Below are 17,105 nucleotides of genomic sequence, written 5' to 3'. Positions count from 1 at the left end.
ACCGCATCCAGCAATACATTAAAAAGATTATCCACCACAATCAAGTGGGATTCATCCTAGGCATGCAGGGATGGTTCAATATATGCAAATCAGTGAACCGATACATCACATAAATAAAAGAAAAGACAAAAGCCACATGATCATCTCGATAGATGCAGAAAAAGCATTCGATAAGGTACAGCACCCATTTATCATCAAAACACTCAGCAAAATGGGAATAAATGGGGCATTCCTCAACATAATAAAGGCCATATATGAAAAACCTACAACCAATATCATACTCAACAGGCAAAAACTGAAAGCTTTCCCACTAAGATCGGGAACACGACAAGGATGTCAGCTCTCACCGCTTCTTTTCAACATCATATTGGAAGTCCTAGCCACAGCGGTCAGACAAGAGAAAGAGATAAAAGGCATCCAAATAGGAAAGGAGGAAGTAAAGCTATCATTGTTTGCAGATGACATGATAGTGTACATAGAGAACCCTGTAGACTCTACCAAAAAACTCCTCAACCTAATGAGTGAATTTGGCTAAACAGCAAGATACAAAGTTAATATTCAGAAATCAAAGGCATTTTTGTACACCAGCAATGAAATAGAAGAAGAAATCAGAAAAAAAAATACCATTCGATATAGCAAGAAGAAAAATAAAGTACCTAGGCATAAATTTAACCAAAGACGTAAAAGAACTGTATGCAGAAAACTATACAACATTGAAAAAAGAAATTAAGGAAGACACAAATAAATGGAAGCATATACCGTGCTCATGGATTGGAAGAATTAATATCCTCAAAATGTCCATACTACCCAAAGCAATTTATAGATTCAACGCAATCCCTATTAAGATATCAATGACGTATTTCACAGAAATAGAACAGACACTTCAAAAATTTATACGGAACCATAAACGACCCTGAATAGCCTCAGCAATTTTGAGAAAGAAACACAAAGTAGGAGGGATCACAATACCAGACATCAAACTCTACTACAAAGCTACTATACTCAAAACAATCTGGTACTGGCACAAGAACAGATCCATAGACCAGTGGAACAGAATAGAAAGCCCATAAATAAGCCCAGGTCTATATGGGCATCTAATATTTGACAAAGGGGACAGAAGCATAAAATGGAGCAATAATAGCCTCTTCAACAAATGGCATTAGGAGAGCTGGATGGCTACATGCAAAATATTGAAATTGGATCATCAGCTGACACCATACACAAAAATAAACTCGAAATGGATAAAAGACTTAAACATAAGTCGCAACACCATCAAAGTCCTAGAGGAGAACATTGGCAGGAAACTCTCAGATATCCCATGCAACAATTTTTTCACTGATATGTCTCCTAAAGCAAGGGACAGAAAGGAAAGAATAAACAAGTGGGACCTCATCAAAATAAGAAGCTTCTGCACGGCTAAAGAATATATCAGCAAAATGAAAAAGGAGCCAACCGTATGGGAAAATATATTCGCTAATGATACATCAGATAGAGCTTTGATCTCCAAGATATATAAAGAACTCACTTACTCCACTCCAAGAAGACAAATGACCCAATCAAAAAATGGGCAAAGGACTTGGGCAGATGCTTTTCCAAGGAGGAGATACAGAGGGTCCAGAGGCATTTGAAAGGATGCTCAGCATGACTAGCCATCAGAGAAATGCAGATCAAAACCACCATGAGGTACCACCTCACACCGGTCAGAATGGCCATCATAAACAGATCAACAAACAACAGGTGCTGGCGAGGCTGTGGAGAAAAGGGAACCCTAGTCCACTGTTGGTGGGAATGCAGACTGGTGCAGCCACTGTGGAAAGCAGTGTGGAATTTCCTCAAAAAGCTGAAAATGGAACTGCCTTTTGATCCAGTGATTCCCCTGCTGGGACTTTACCCTAAGAACACCAAAACGCCAACACAAAAGAACCTCTGCACCCCAATGTTCATAGCAGCACAATTTACAATAGCCAAGTGTTGGAAGCAACCTAAATGCCCATCAGTAAATGATTGGATCAAAAAATCATGGTACATATACACAATGAAATACTACACAGCAGAAAGAAAAAAAGAACTACGAAACTTCGCGACAGCATGGATGGAACTGGAGAGCATTATGCTAAGCTAAATAAGCCAGGGGGCGAAAGACAAATACCACATGATCTCACCTATAAGCGGAACCTAACCAACAATACAAAGATGCAAGGAAAATAAGACCAGCAACACTGAAAGGAAAAGAAATCAACAGAGACAAGAGGGAAGGAGGGAGGGGTGGGCGGGGGGGGGGGGAAAGGAAGGGAAGGGGCAAGTCAAGGAACATATAGCAAGGACTCATGGACAAAACCAAAGTGGGGAAGGATGGGGGGAGCAAGGGAAAGTGGTGGGGTGTAGGCAGAGACAAATGTATTTAAAAAAATAAATTGAAAAAAAAATTAAAAATTAAAACAAAAACAAAAACAAAAAAAAAACAAAGTACTATGCTCTTGATAGACTATGCGCTGGAATAAAACCAATGCTAATCTGTACCTCTTTTGAAAGACTGAATAAACAGCATTTAACATAAAAAAAGTGGTAAATAACTATATAAGGCAAATAATAATTGCTTTGTAATTAGAAAGTATCAAGGAGAAAATGTCCTATAAAATGTCTAATTTTAACATAAATATAAATTATTATTTTTCTACTTATATGCATTTATATTATTTATAAAACAAATTTATAAAACTTAAAATAAGATTTTTTAAAAATAAATAACAAAATGGCTTTCATGTCAATAAATTAACTAACAATATGAATGACTTTAATTTTTTCTTACTGATTAAATCCTTAACTATTCCCCTATTATTATATTAATATGGTGCCACTTTAGATAGATTCAAAAGAAAACAACTATACTGCACAATGAAAACACCAGCTAGGATCTCCCATAAACAGTAAAGAAACAGTACTAAAAGGACTGCAAGATAGGTTTCCAAGAAAACAGACTGACACAGCAGGAATTAAAGAGATGCTCCTAGTCCTGCCAGTCATGGAGCATCAGTTCAAACAGACTCTCTGGTGTCAACATCTATTATTTGCTGCCTCGGTTGTTCTGGGCTTGTATTGCTCCTTGGAAGCAGGATCAAAGAAGCTTAAAATACAGCCGTGCTCTTGAGAAATCTGTAACCATCTTAGGGCAGGAAGATTCACCTATCTCTACAGAACAGGGGTGGTAGACTCTAAATCCTAGAACACAGAGGCAGAGCCAACAGCCCCCAGAGACCTGGTTAGCCAGAGAGATCGAGTGCGGTACAACTGGAGCTGAATGAACAAGGCCGTCTTCTGTCCTTTTGTGACGTTACAGGAACCTCTTCTCCAAAGCCTTTGAAGAGCCCACATTCCCTTGTTGTTGCCTTCTTTATTTGCATTTGTATCACAGTATTTAATGATTTTATTACAGTTATTCATGCATCCAACAGTTATTGAGCACCTACCAACTGCCAGGCATTGCTCTAAGAGCTTGATATAACATCAGTGACAAAAATCCCTCCCCTAGGGAAAGTTATAATCTAATAAGGGGAAGCAGAGAATGAACTAAAAACATAAGTAAATCATGTAGGATGTTAGAAGACTTTATGGGAAAAAATAGAGCAGGGTACGGGACTGTGGGGGCAGAGGGCACATTACAATTTTAAATAGGAGGGTAAGGGCAGGCTTCATTGATAATATAATATTTGAGCAAAGACTCGAAAGAGGTACAGAAGTAAACTGGGTGGGTATCTGAGAGAAAACCATTCCAGAAGAGTAAAGTACCTGTGCAAAGCACCCATAATAAGATAAAAGAATGCCTATCTGGCATGTTTAATGAAAAGAGAATTCTAGCAGCTGGAGTAGAGTAAGAAAGGAGAGAGCTAAGAGATAAGGCCCAAGAGGCAGTAGTGGAACAGGGACCCTATTTTCAGTGACTTTGTACTTTATTTTGAGAAGAACAAGATTTCTGGAAGTTGTGAGAGGGTCAGAACAGGAGAATGACCTGATCTGCCATGTGTTTTAAAGAGATCCCTGATTGCTAGGGGGCAGGAAGGATGGAAGCAGGGGGTCCAGTTAAAAAGAGATGCTCTTAGTCTTGCCAGACATGGAGCATCAGTTCAAACAGACCCTTTGGTGTCAACATCTCTCACTTACTGCCTAGGTTGTTCTGGGCTTGTATTAACTCAGTTAGGAGGCTCTTAGAACAACTCAGGCACCAGATGCTGGTAGCTTGAACAATCAGAGTGTCTTCTAAATAACTTATTCATTTCTACAGTATTTACTGGACTTTGCACTTTCTGAGGCCAAGATCTGAACTCTTTTCAGCTTTGTATTCCCACCACTGTCTAAGCCATTAGGCTTTTAGTAGATATTTGTTGAGAGATGAAAAAAGAAAGACAGAAAAGGGGAAAGAAAGGGAAGAAGACTTAAAAGGAGAGGAAAAGGAGAAGGAGAAAAAGAAAGCTATTACACTGGCAAGCTAAAGTAAAAATCTTGGAGGTTGTCTAATATGGTCTGCAAATATTAGAAGAGCCCTGTAAAACTGCAAATTAATGACTTAACTTCAGCAACTTACTACAAGTATGGGCCAACTAAACATGTGTCCTCATTCTGATACAATCGTGTTTATCCTACAAATGGCACTGCCCACAGCTCAGTAGCTAAGACAAAGCAGCTGAATTTTTATTTTCTTACTTGGAGAAGTTTGTCATAACGCTCTGCAGACATTAGGAAACGTCCATCTTCAAGCTGCATCTCTCTATTTTCCAGCAAGTTGTTCAAAACAGGCAAAACATTCCTCTCCGCCTTTTCCAAGCCTTCCAGAATGAGAGTTCTGCCTTCCATGGCTGCACGAACTGCACACTGTTTCCAAGAAACAAAAGCAATATGAGAATATAGAAGCCAGCAGAGCATGGCCTAATTTTACTTGTAATGTAAATTATACTTGTGGTTCTTACTATAGGGACCAGGAAAGCTGGGGTCCAGATCTTAAAACTTCCTTATGTGCCCGTATGATCTTAGGCAATTGATTTTTCTCTCTTTAGGCCTGTTTCCTGTTTATAGAATGAAGAGATTGGAAGAAATAATCTCTAAAATTCCTTTCAGCTATAACATTGCAGATAACACCCAAGGAAATAGAAAACTTTGAGCTATTTTTGAATCAGTAAAAATTAAACAAGGAAACAGAGTCCTTAACTACAAAAGCAAATGAATGTATCTGTCCTATCTGTCTCACAAGTTTGTTGAGAGGATCATAGGTGAGAACATGTGGAGACTGTAAAGTTTTAAACAAGATTCCCCATCAACATGAATTCAGATTTATTCTAATGTTCAATGCTGCCAACATTATAAACATAGCAAATTTTTCTAGTGAAATATTTAAAAAAAGCAGTGCATAGATATTTTATGTGGAAAGAGTACTTGTGATCATTTCTCAAAGTGGAAAATAGATCAACCATAAGGATTCTTTCCTGCCTTTCAAGCTACAGAGCTTTCAGAGACCTAATTTTCTCAAATAGAAATTAGAAAAATATAGGGCAAGATTCTTCTGGAAAAATCATCTCACATAACAGCTTTAACATCCCAACATGTGGACACAAAGCATCTCAAGATAAAAGCAGCTGCATGACCTAAAATTAAAACGAAGTCCCTGTTCTAGATTTGCTTCTGATTTGATAAAAGACCTGAGGCAGACAATCAACCTAGAGGCCTATGTCCTCATTTTCTAAATGAGAGTACCCTCAAGGGGTATTGTACACTATCACTATTTATTAATCAAAGCAGTACTGGAAAAAAATTTAAAGCCATCAAACCTATTAAAGTATAAATTATTATTAATATAGCCATGATTTAATGAAAATAAATTCCAAAGAGCTACAAATTACTGAAAATGGCTGCAGTGAAATAGCACTAAGGAAGCAAAAAAAACCCCACCAAAACCTTAAAATATTACATTTCGAGTTCTTTATTTTAAAATCAGAATATGGCTGGAATGGGAAGGACAGGGCTACAGGGTGCGGAATAGTGTCTCCTTCACTTCCCCCTCCAGCATGGTAGCCGCAACCAGACCCAAGCAAGCAAGCTAGCAGCAGGCCCCCTCAGGAAACCCCTAGATCACCTCTTCCTGTGGCCTTGCCATGGCGACCTACGGACAGAGCTGCACATGGCCAATGTGTAATCTCTCCATCATATGCTGACCTTGGCAAAGCTGCCAGACATATTTTCAACAAATAATTTGGTTTGGTATTGGCGAAACTGGATGTGAAAACAAAGTCATGCAGTGGCACTGAACTCTCAACATCTGGTTCATCTAATACAAGCATTACTAAAGTTACTGGGACCTTGGAGACCAAATATAAATGGTGTGAGTAAACTCTGACTTTCACAGAGAAATGGAACACTGATAATGCTCTGGGAGGAGAAATCACAATTGAAGACCATATTTGTCAAGGTTTGAAACTGACATTTGATACCACCTTTTTGCCAAACACAGGAAGGAAAAATGGTAAAATCAAGTCTTCTTACAAAAGGGAATGTATAAACCTTGGTTAAGATGTTGACTTTGATTCTGCTAGACCTGCAATCCATGGTCCAGCTGCCTTTGGTTATGAGGGCTGGTTTGCTGGATACCAGATAACCTTTGACAGTGCCAAATCACAGCTGACAAGGAATAACTTTGCAGCAGGCTACAGCACTGGGGACTTCCAGCTACACGCTAATGTCAATGGTGGGGCAGAATTTGGAGGCTCAATTAATCGGAAAGTATGTGAAGATCTTGATGCTTTTGTAAACCTTGCTTGGAGTTTACCAACTGCACTCACTTTGGCACTATATACCAGTTGGGTCCCGCTGCTTCCATTTCTGCAAAAGTCAACAACTCTAGTTTAATTGGAGTGAACTACGCTCAGACTCTGAGGTCTGGTATGAAGCTTATGCTGTCTGCTCTGGTAGAAGGGAAGAGCATTAACGCTGGAGGCCACAAACTTGGGCTTGCCCTGTAGTTGGAGGCTTAATCCAGCTGAAAGAAACCTCTCAAGTGGATATCAGAAGATCTGGCCTTAATATATTCCCAGTGACACCAGCAGGTTTTTTCCCTCTAAGAAGGTGATCGAAACAAAGGATGAGCTAAACAAGAGCTGTGTTTTAAATATTTAGACAGTTGCTTGTTAGGTGGTTCCGAGGTGAATTGGTTGTCTGTCTCATTACCAGTGCTGCAGTCATGCGGTCACTTATACAATATTTAAATGTATTTAATCATTAAATGTGCTACCCACCAATTATAAAATAGACCTTTATGAAAACTGTGCAATTGTGTGCATGTTTGTTTTTATGTTCCTGTTTTTCCCCATGCATCAAAATGTTTTCAATCTTTTAAAAAAATTTTTAAATTTGATCTTTATTGTATGTTTTTCCTATTCCATTAGTCCCCTTATATTGCCTCCCCTGCTATCGAATGAAATGAATCTGTAGATTTAAGATGAGGTTATAATTTTTTTTTTGTTAAATAGCAACCATTAGAATCACATTTGGTATTCTAAAACATGACAAATTATGAATAAAACAAGTATATCTTAAAAATAACATAAAATACCAGAATATGATCAGATTGATTTCTAGCTGCTCTAGCACTTACCTGCTATTGATGACAGATTAGTCGCTTTATTCTCTGAGCCTCCATTTCTTTCTAAAGCTATACCAACTGTGGTACATGTCTCATTGATTATGCTGAAGATTAAATAAGATAACCTGTGGCACACGCTAAGCCCTTAAAAAAAGACTGACTGTTATTATTATGAATATTGTCATTGTAGTCATTGTTATCATTGTCATCATCAGCATCATCATCGCCACTTTCTTAGGGAAGTGACATAACATGGTAGAAAGAAACCTAAACTCTGAAATTGGACAGATCCCAGTTCCAATTCCACCTCTGCTATTTATCAGTTGTATGGCCATGGCCCTCTAAGACTCAGGTACTTCACCTATCAATTGAGTAAGTCATCTCCCTCCTAGGATATTTTGAGAATTAAATACACCTAGAACAACAGAGGATTCCTCAATAAGTTATTTTCATCTTTCTTATTTTTTTAATGAATTATACAAATCTGTCAAACAGTGAACATTATATAAGTAGGTAAGAGTTGGCCTGCACCAAATGGCAACATTAGGAGCCAAGGCTTGAATTATAACACAGAAGCCAAACATAGACTTTCTCCAACTGCCCAGGTGACAATGAAAATATACTGTAATATTGTGTCTGCAAAGGATCTGCAAGTACCAGAATTCAGCCACTCTCAACAGCTTTGCTTCTATTGGAGATGCTTTCCAAATTTTAGGACTTAATTTATGAATGAACTTCTGAAAGACAACTTTGTAATTTTCACAGTTGTCCCATGTGGAAAGTGGCTTTGACAATCCATAAATGAGATAGAGTTTACAAGTAAATGTTTTTCCCTACTTGCTAAAATAAATAAAAGGAATTTAGACAAGATAAAAGTCTTTTCTAATCAATAGCACTATTATTCAATTTACTGAGAGTTGCTTTTGATGACCTGTAATATTTAAGCAGTGCATTTAAAAGTTAATATTATTTTTTCTATTAGTAAGAGAGTCGAGAATAATACAGGACAGAATACATTGTTATATTATATTATTGTTTAAAGTGCATTTTTATACTTAATATTAAATATGTATATTGTACATCATGGAACATCACAGTATCATGTCAAACAAATTAACAAAATGCAAATAGGAAAAGAGTTCCTAGCTAAAAAAGTTAAAGAAAATCATTTGAACTTCCCTATCCTGGCCCTCTGCTCCTGAAATGAGCTTGGGGGTAAAGAGCATCTCCTCAGTCAGACATAAAACCTACATGTAAGTTATTTGTAACTTAGCTAATTTGTTTTGGCTTATATTTGAGTAATCCAAGCAATTGTATATTGACTTAAAGTCCTCCTCTCTTTAGAGTCACATTGCAATAAACAGAATTAATGATTAGAATGGCACTAAGAAAAAAATGAGGACAGTAATAGGTTTTTAAGGTTTTAGAATATTGATAATTTAGCTTTTTTCAGGTTATTTTATCTTCTCAGGCAAACAAAAATCATTGTGGTAGCAAAATGTCTTATTCTTCTTACTTCTCCATTAGTGTCATAACAAATTTTCGTATTTCTGGTCTTTAACCAATTCTTTTTTAAAAAGTAGTATATAATCTGCTTGCCAAGGTAATTCATAAAAATATTTAAATTACCTTCACATCAATAAGTGGGTAAGTTATGGCAAATATTCACATAGACAAGCATGCTGTAAATTTCCAACACTTTCTTGACAGACTGTAACTTATTTACTTCATCAGTACCTCTCTCCTTTTTTATTATCCATTCAATTCATCAACATCTTACAAAAGTAATAACATAATAAATATAAAAAAGATTCATCCTGGTTAGTAATTTTTAATGCAAATTAAAGCCTATCAATTTGACAAAGATGAGGCAATCATTTCTATTGTACTGATAACAATATGAGTTGCAATACCTTTCTGGAAAGCAATTGGCAATAAATATATATTAAGACTTTTGAAACTGTCCAGACTCTTTAATTGGTAATTATATTTCTAGAATTCAAATCAAAAAAGTAATCAGAAATAATAACAAAATAGAGGTTACTATGACATTCACCAAAGTGCTATTTATAATAGTGAAAATTTAGAAAGAACCTAAATGACCAACAATATGGGAATGTGGATAAAATGGTGGTAATGTTAAATAAATAATGTCACATGCATTTGATAAAATAGTATTTGGATCCTAAAAATCATCTTTTCAAAGATTTTATTTATTTAGAGAGAGGAAAAGAGGAGAGAGGGAGAAAGAAATCAATGTGCAAGAAAAAAATTGACTGGTTGCCTCTTTGCTACTTCCCAAGGCCCACAACCCAGGTATATACCTTGACTGGGAACTGAACTGACAACCTTTCAGTTGCAGGAACAATGCTCAACCCACTGAGCCACACCAGGCAGCGCTAAAAATTATATTTTGGAAGACTATCTAATGGTACAGGAAGATGCTCCTGATAAAATATCAGATATTTTTAAAAGTATACTATATACAGATCTGCCCAGAAAATATCCAGCCATGTACGAAAAATAGAGACACTTACTGAAGAAGTTACAAGATCCAAGAAACATTGTACATTGGACAATGAAGCTTCAGTCCCCTTCAAAGTAGGCACCTTGCCATCAGCTGCCCCATCATATTTTCCTGAATCTCACTGATGGTCTGAAATCTCTTCCCTTTCATGGATGATTTTAGTTTTGGGAAAAGCCAGAGAAGTCGCAGGGCACCAAATCTGGGCTCTAGCAGCACTGAGTCACCTGGGTGATTTGATGTTTCGCCAAAACACACTGCACAAGACATGATCCATGAGTGGGCACATTGTCAGGATGACACTGCCAATCACCAGTCACCCGTAGCGGTGGCCTTCTGAGTCATCTGAATAGTTTCCGTTGAGGACTGTTCAAGCTTAATGCAAAAGTTGATGCAGATTTGTTGCTCTACTCGCTCATTTTGAATGAGACTGCCAAATAATACATACATTCACTCAGCGGCATCTACCGCCCCCACTGAGTAGTACGTACAGTGAAACTGTCATTGTTCATGCATGCACATACCAGTCCTCTATCCCTGGCTGCCAGGTTACATCAGTGTGGTACAAACTGTTCTCACTATATTAGCAATGGCTGGACTTTTTCTGGACAGACCTTGTAAAACTTTATATACATGGTATACACCATTTTTTTAATTACACATGATTAAATATGCAAATAGACATAATAAAAAGAAATGCAGGAAATATTTGCATTGTTGGTCTTGAAGGGAAATTACAAGTAGTAATTTTTATATTCTTCCCTATGTTATTTATTATTTACTTTATTATACTATCATTCTTTACTCTGTTTCTTTTGTTTTTCCCACCAAAACATAGGCTCTATGATGACAGGAATTTGTCTATTTTGTTCACAGCACTTAGATAGTGCCTGACACAAAGCAGTCATTTCAATAAATATTTGTTAATTAATAAATACTGTACTATTTGTGTATGTACATATATACATAAAGAAATGAGAATGTATGACTTTATTAATCAGAAAAAAATCATTATTTTTAAAGAAAATATAAATTCCCCATGAGAGAATTAACCTAATTCTGAACTCAAGAGTAGTAGTTGCGTTTAATCTCTCACTTTATCATCAATCACCCTTAATCCTACATGAAAATAAGCAGAGATCAATGGCCATGACCCCCAACTTGGATTTGGGAGTTTTGCCAAGGTTTTCAGATGAAATGTCAATTAATAATTACTTGGACATCACTCATAATGTGTATACAATGTCAATCACACTGAAAATCCCACACTCTCTCTCCCGGCATCCACCACATGTATTTTTTCATTTACATTGGCCCAGCTAGGTTTAGAGGCATCACCTGATAGTATATGAAGATACTGACTCTCCCTTAACCCCAGATATCAAATTCAATAGTTTAGAATTTTAAATAAGCTTAAAAGTTCTAAATAAGATAAATCTAAAGACTTTAGTCAAACATACATATGACTAGTGGTAATCAAATGGCAACCTCATCTATTGAGAATTCAGATGGGAATTATTCATTTTGATTTTTCAAAATAATGTCGAAAAGACATACCTTTTCTATTGGAAAGCCCCCAGTCCTATACAGAGCCTATGTTCTCTTAATTTATTTAAAATTTTAACAAGGTTGATTATGCAGAAGAGAAATCTACCAACAAACATAAGTGCCAATTATATTCCAGACAACTTTTAGGTGCTAGAGATAAACAAAATAGTTACATGCTAGCAGGGAAGACAGACAATAATTAGGTAAATTTAGATAGTGATGGATGCTCTGAAGAAGATTATATTGTGTGATATGACAGCACAGTACATGTGGAAAGGTGGTGAACATGAGCACTGATCACTTCAGCTAAAATATTCCAAGAATGTATAATCCAAATGGTGAGGAGACAGCAATATACAGAGCTAGGAGAAGATACGGCAAGCAGAGGAAATACCAAGTACATGTACAAAGGCTCTGAAGCTGAAAAGTATTTGGTCTATTTCTAAGAGAACAAGGAGGCCACTGTAGTTGGAGCCTAGAAGGCAAGGGAAAGAGGGAAAAGAGATGAAGTGGACAAGACTAGGTCCTGCAGAGTGCTGCAGGCCATTTTAAAGGGTCTGGATTTCATTCTGGCTGTGATAGGATTGCGTGGCAAAGACATGATAGGATCTGATTATGAGCAAACAGTAAGGAATATTAACTGCCCAGAAATGAGATAGAAGAAAAAATATGAAAATCAGATACAATCTCAATAAATAGTCTGAAGCAACTTATAGAAAGGGTCAATATTCCTACACCACAATCACAGGCTTTGAAAGTGTTAGTGCATTACAACTGCCTAAATAACTGATGTTCATCATAATCAATAGGACTCCCCAAGAAACCATGAAAGCATAAAATATTGTTCTACTATACATTTAAATAGCACTTCAAATATTTTATAAGCTGTAAAATAGATATATGAAATTATGCTTTTTAGAATTGCAGAAATGTTTAATAATACAGAGTTCCATCTAAATAATTTACTTTATATTTCCAGAAATAAATCTTTCGCTAATCTATAAATTTAGTTACTTAACCCAATTTCTGACATTTCTGAATAGCCAAAGTTTTAAGTTGTCTTTAAAATTACAAACATATAAAAATCCACTTTCTCTTCTTGTAACAATTAATCCATGTATAAAACTCATTTAAAAATGTTTTCAAACACATACTCTAGAAACAAAGCCAGTTCTTTCACTGTTATTTAAATATATTCCGATCTCCTCCCCTCTGCTCAAGCTGTTCTCTCATTTTCTAATCTCTCTTATCATCTCTTCACTATTCCAACTCAAATCTCCTGTCCTAACTTTCATCCTCCTTGTGTCCAGAAAAGAAACAGGCCTTGTAAAGGTAAATCTATTCTCATTTGTAACTAGAAATAATCTATGAAGTGAACCTTTCGCATCATGTGAATAAAATGGACTTCTTTTTAAAATGCACTGTGTGGTTCCTCCACAAAGGATTACCTTTCAATTGTTGGAAATCTGAACTTCTCAGATTTTACCAGTATATGATGCTAAGTTTGATCACCATCAAGATTGTGTCTGCCATCTCTCTCCATTTTAAGTGCATTCTTTCGTTTTGTAATTAGTAAGTAAACTATGGAACATGTTAATGTCCTAGTCTTAAAATTCTGTCACGCAGTGGTTTTTTACAATTATATTACTTTTTAATTATAGAGTAATAGTGTATTCATGTGAAAGCTTCAAATTTAAAGAACTATGAAACTTCCTTCCTCAGCCCACCCTAGATGCCCAATCACACTTTCACAGAAGTAACTGTCTTAACCAATTCTTGTGTTTCCTTCTGGAAATTTTCAATGTATACACAAACATTTATATATATTTCTTTTTATCATAAATGGGATATTATGCACACTGTCTTGCAACTTAAAGTTCTTTCATTCACATCCTGGTCTTCCTTCCTATAAATTTTCACCTCATTTTTTTTAAAGTCTTCAGAGAATTCTGCTTACCACTTTTTATTTACCACCTAAATGTATACCGTTACAGTTTTCACTTATACTTTTATATCATATCAAATAATACTACAATAGACATCCTTGTATATACAACTTTGCACGCTTGTGTGAATAACATTCGGAAGAAAAAATGATAGAAATATAACTGCTGGGTCAAAATGTATTCTTTTGATAGATAAGAATTGTTCATTGTCTTTCAAATTGCATCGCTTTATGCCCTCATCAACAGCAATGCTCTTTCATCAACCCTTTTTCCTCATAAATGATGAACATTAGCAAATGCTTTAATCTTTGCCAATCTGAGAGGTAAAAGAAAAATAGCAGCTTGCCAGTGTTTTAGTTTTCACTTTCGTAAACAAAATGGTCAAACATCTCGTCACAAATGTATTGGACATTTAAAATATTTTCTCTATGAATTACTCATTTAAAGTCTCTGTCCTTTTTTATCTAGATATACCTAACAAAGAATATTTAATATTTTAAGCAATAATTTGAAAAACGTGTAACAAGCTTCATTATAACATTCATAAAATATTACTTTAGTTGGTAATCTATATCTAATAACCACCTCCCCCCCTCAAAAAAGCTTGAGTTCCTGGAAGCAAATATTTAATTTCACTATATTTAGTACACCTTTACCTACCTGACCTTTAGGTTGAGAATACTTTAGTAAATGTGCTAAAGAATTTCCTACATTAAAATTTCCTTAGTTCTTTTTTAAAAATCAAATTTCTATAGGCAAGTAGTAGAAAGTAATTAAAAATTAAGAAAACAGCATAATGATCTTTAGCCAACATTTTAGAACCAGTAATTTCATCAATGATTTCTTAGTACTAAACCAAGAAGGCATTTCCAAGAACAGAAACTCAAAAACTCTAAATCAAATCTTTCTAGAGAGAGTATCATGAAGCTATCTTTCACTACTACAAGAGCTACTCTCTTTCTACTTTAAAAATCAATTCCATTTAGACCTGGAGTAAACAGTCATGTGCCAGAGCGTGGTAAGAACTTGCCTGATCGATGTAAAAGGCCGTGCCTGCACGGATCTCTCGACGCTGTTTGAGATCAGTTTCTGTCGTGTCCCTTGACAAAGCAATGTATTCAACTTCCCGTTTGGTCAGCTCCTGTAGAGTAGAAAGTGAAATTGTTCCAAAATAAAAATCCAATTCCCAACATGGGCTTTGGACTGAAAATGCCACTGCCCCAGAAAAGAGCATTTAAATATATTCTGGATTAAACCTTTTGAGTCTTGGCTCTGAAAAGAAGGTAATAAATTGAGCATTAATCAAAACATGTAGAGTTCTACTTTTACTGCACCCTGTAATTCACCACTTAATAATTGTTTACTATTTAAAAAAATAATAATCAAAATGAGATCTAATAACTCTTAATATCGGCCACAGAATTCTTTTCAAATATCATGAGTAATAATTTGGCTACTTGGTTATTTCCCAAATGATAGCCATTTCCGCAAGTAATGTTCATCATTTTTTAAGGGTGATTTAAGTTAATTTTATTAGCCAATGTTTGTCAACTGTATACTTTACTGAGTGCGAAAATAAGGTAAACACCAACAGTCAGGTCAACAAAAGAGAGAGACACATACATGGCTATTCAGGAAAGAAAAGAGGAGAAAAAAGGATGAAAAGAGGAGGGGGAAAGGGAAGAGGAGGAAGGAGAAAGAATTGTTTCACCCCATAAATCACATAGGATTTGAAGGGGAAGCCATCTAGAATTAATTTCTTTTAGAATTATTTATCCATCTCTACTAACATCCATGAACAAAAAGTTTTTAACATTACCCTTGATTTGACAATGTTGAATTAAAAACAATGACATTATCCAACTGAAAAAGGTGTACACTACATTTTTACTAAACAAGGAAAACAAAATACTGGAGTATAAAGAAAAAAGTTGAATGAGCATGTTATTAATGGTTATTAATCATACACTCATTCAACTTTTTTCTTTATACTCCAGTAAATTACTTTATACTCTAGGAGAGGGACTTTTTTCTCTACCTTATTTACATTGTGATGTTGACAAAACTATATTATTGTTGTTAATTAGTTTTCTTAAAATATGCCAGTTCCCATGTGCCTTTAAATCTGAGTATATATGGAAAGAAAGAAAACTTCTCAATAAAGAAAACACATCGTAGTAGTGTTATTTTTTTTAAATAAGAATGAACTGCCTGCAAGAGCACAGTTTTGGAGTAAAGTAGAAAGTCCTCTTTTTAGCAGACACCCATTTCTTCTGAAACCCTGTCATTCACACTGGTTGACAAAGGGACGCATGCCTCCTATCACCAAGTTGTACCACAGTAATGCCCTGTGTAACGCCACACTAAAAATACTATCCTCGGTCCTGACCGCTTCCTAGGCTCTTCACCAGCCAAAGCAAGCACCAGGGTCCCCTTGGCAGCTGCTCCACAGAATCATTCTGAGCAAGCTCACCACACCAGAGCAGCAGAGGGAAGAGGCGGCAGTGGTCCGCTGGGTTTTTCTGATCTATAAAACCCCTTTTATAGGACTTAAATATAAACACAACTATCAAATTATTTCCTCTTAATTTCTCATTGACTCAGCAGGTTTGACCCAAAATTTCTGCCTTTAAAAACATCATCTACTGTGGCTATCACTACGTGAAGCATTAAGACCTTATGTCTAAGGGCAATCGTAACCTCTGCAGAGTTTGCAAGGCAGCTTAAGTTTTCTTATGTGTATTTCCACATTCTAAAGCTGCCTCAAGGCTATTTCACAATTTAAAGTTTTGTTTTATTTTAAGATACAGACATCCCCCTCCTAAACTTATGTTGCATTTTTTAACCAAGAACATTACTATAATCTCCTAGCCCTTCTCATCCCACATTCCTTCCTAACAAAATTCAGTATCTTACCAGAAAGAAAATCAAAGTGAAGTCTTGTAGTCTTTGAAATGAGCCAGGTGAAAAGCACACATCTTAAAATTAAAGAGGTTCTAGACTTTGAATTCTCAGTAGCTATCTCTGAATTCTTAAAAAAGACACATTTGCCTTGTATTTTAATAAAGGGGGGATACAATGCATACATTGGCACATTATACCTTACAAACTGGTTCTAGGAACAAAATATATGAAATGTATAGGCTAGAGGTAGTTAAGTTTTGATTTGTTCATATTATCACTCCTGCCCTAGATGATTTTCTGAGTACCAAAATAAATTCACTAGTGACATAAAAGTGTACACAAAGAATGTTTCAATAGCATAGAAATCAATTCTTTAATGTCAAGAACAAAAGGAACACTTAAAGGAGGTTTTTCCCTTCATCCTAAAAAGGATCTTCAGAACAAAACAACTTTATTCGATAGCATTCTTCCTTGAATCACTAGAGCAATGTCTATTAATGATGACAAAGAGAAAAATGTCTTACAGATTTTTAAATTTGGGTTGAGAATCAAATACTTC

The 17,105-nt window shown here is 35.8% G+C and overlaps 1 protein-coding gene and 1 pseudogene across 2 annotated transcripts in view; one reads left to right on the top strand and one right to left on the bottom strand.

The window, feature by feature from the left end:
* Window positions 1-17,105, bottom strand: part of VWA8 (von Willebrand factor A domain containing 8) — a 390,182-nt gene that overhangs the window by 334,743 nt on the left and 38,334 nt on the right. For both annotated transcript variants that reach the window (XM_054586385.1, XM_054586386.1), the window contains exons 4-5: window positions 14,673-14,783; window positions 4,699-4,866 (exon numbers count right to left, since the gene is read on the bottom strand). In XM_054586385.1, coding sequence (XP_054442360.1) covers window positions 4,699-4,866; window positions 14,673-14,783 — 279 coding nt within the window. The remainder of the gene's footprint in view (window positions 1-4,698; window positions 4,867-14,672; window positions 14,784-17,105) is intronic.
* LOC129080890 (voltage-dependent anion-selective channel protein 2-like) lies at window positions 6,141-7,016 on the top strand (annotated as a pseudogene).

Source organism: Pteronotus mesoamericanus, unplaced genomic scaffold, assembly GCF_021234165.1.
Source record: "Pteronotus mesoamericanus isolate MK-2021 breed Mesoamerican mustached bat unplaced genomic scaffold, CSHL_Meso_final contig_94, whole genome shotgun sequence".
Lineage (NCBI taxonomy): Eukaryota > Metazoa > Chordata > Mammalia > Chiroptera > Mormoopidae > Pteronotus > Pteronotus mesoamericanus.
The sequence above is the reverse complement of the archived record's forward strand: the minus strand, read 5'-3'. Positions and strand labels throughout refer to the sequence as shown.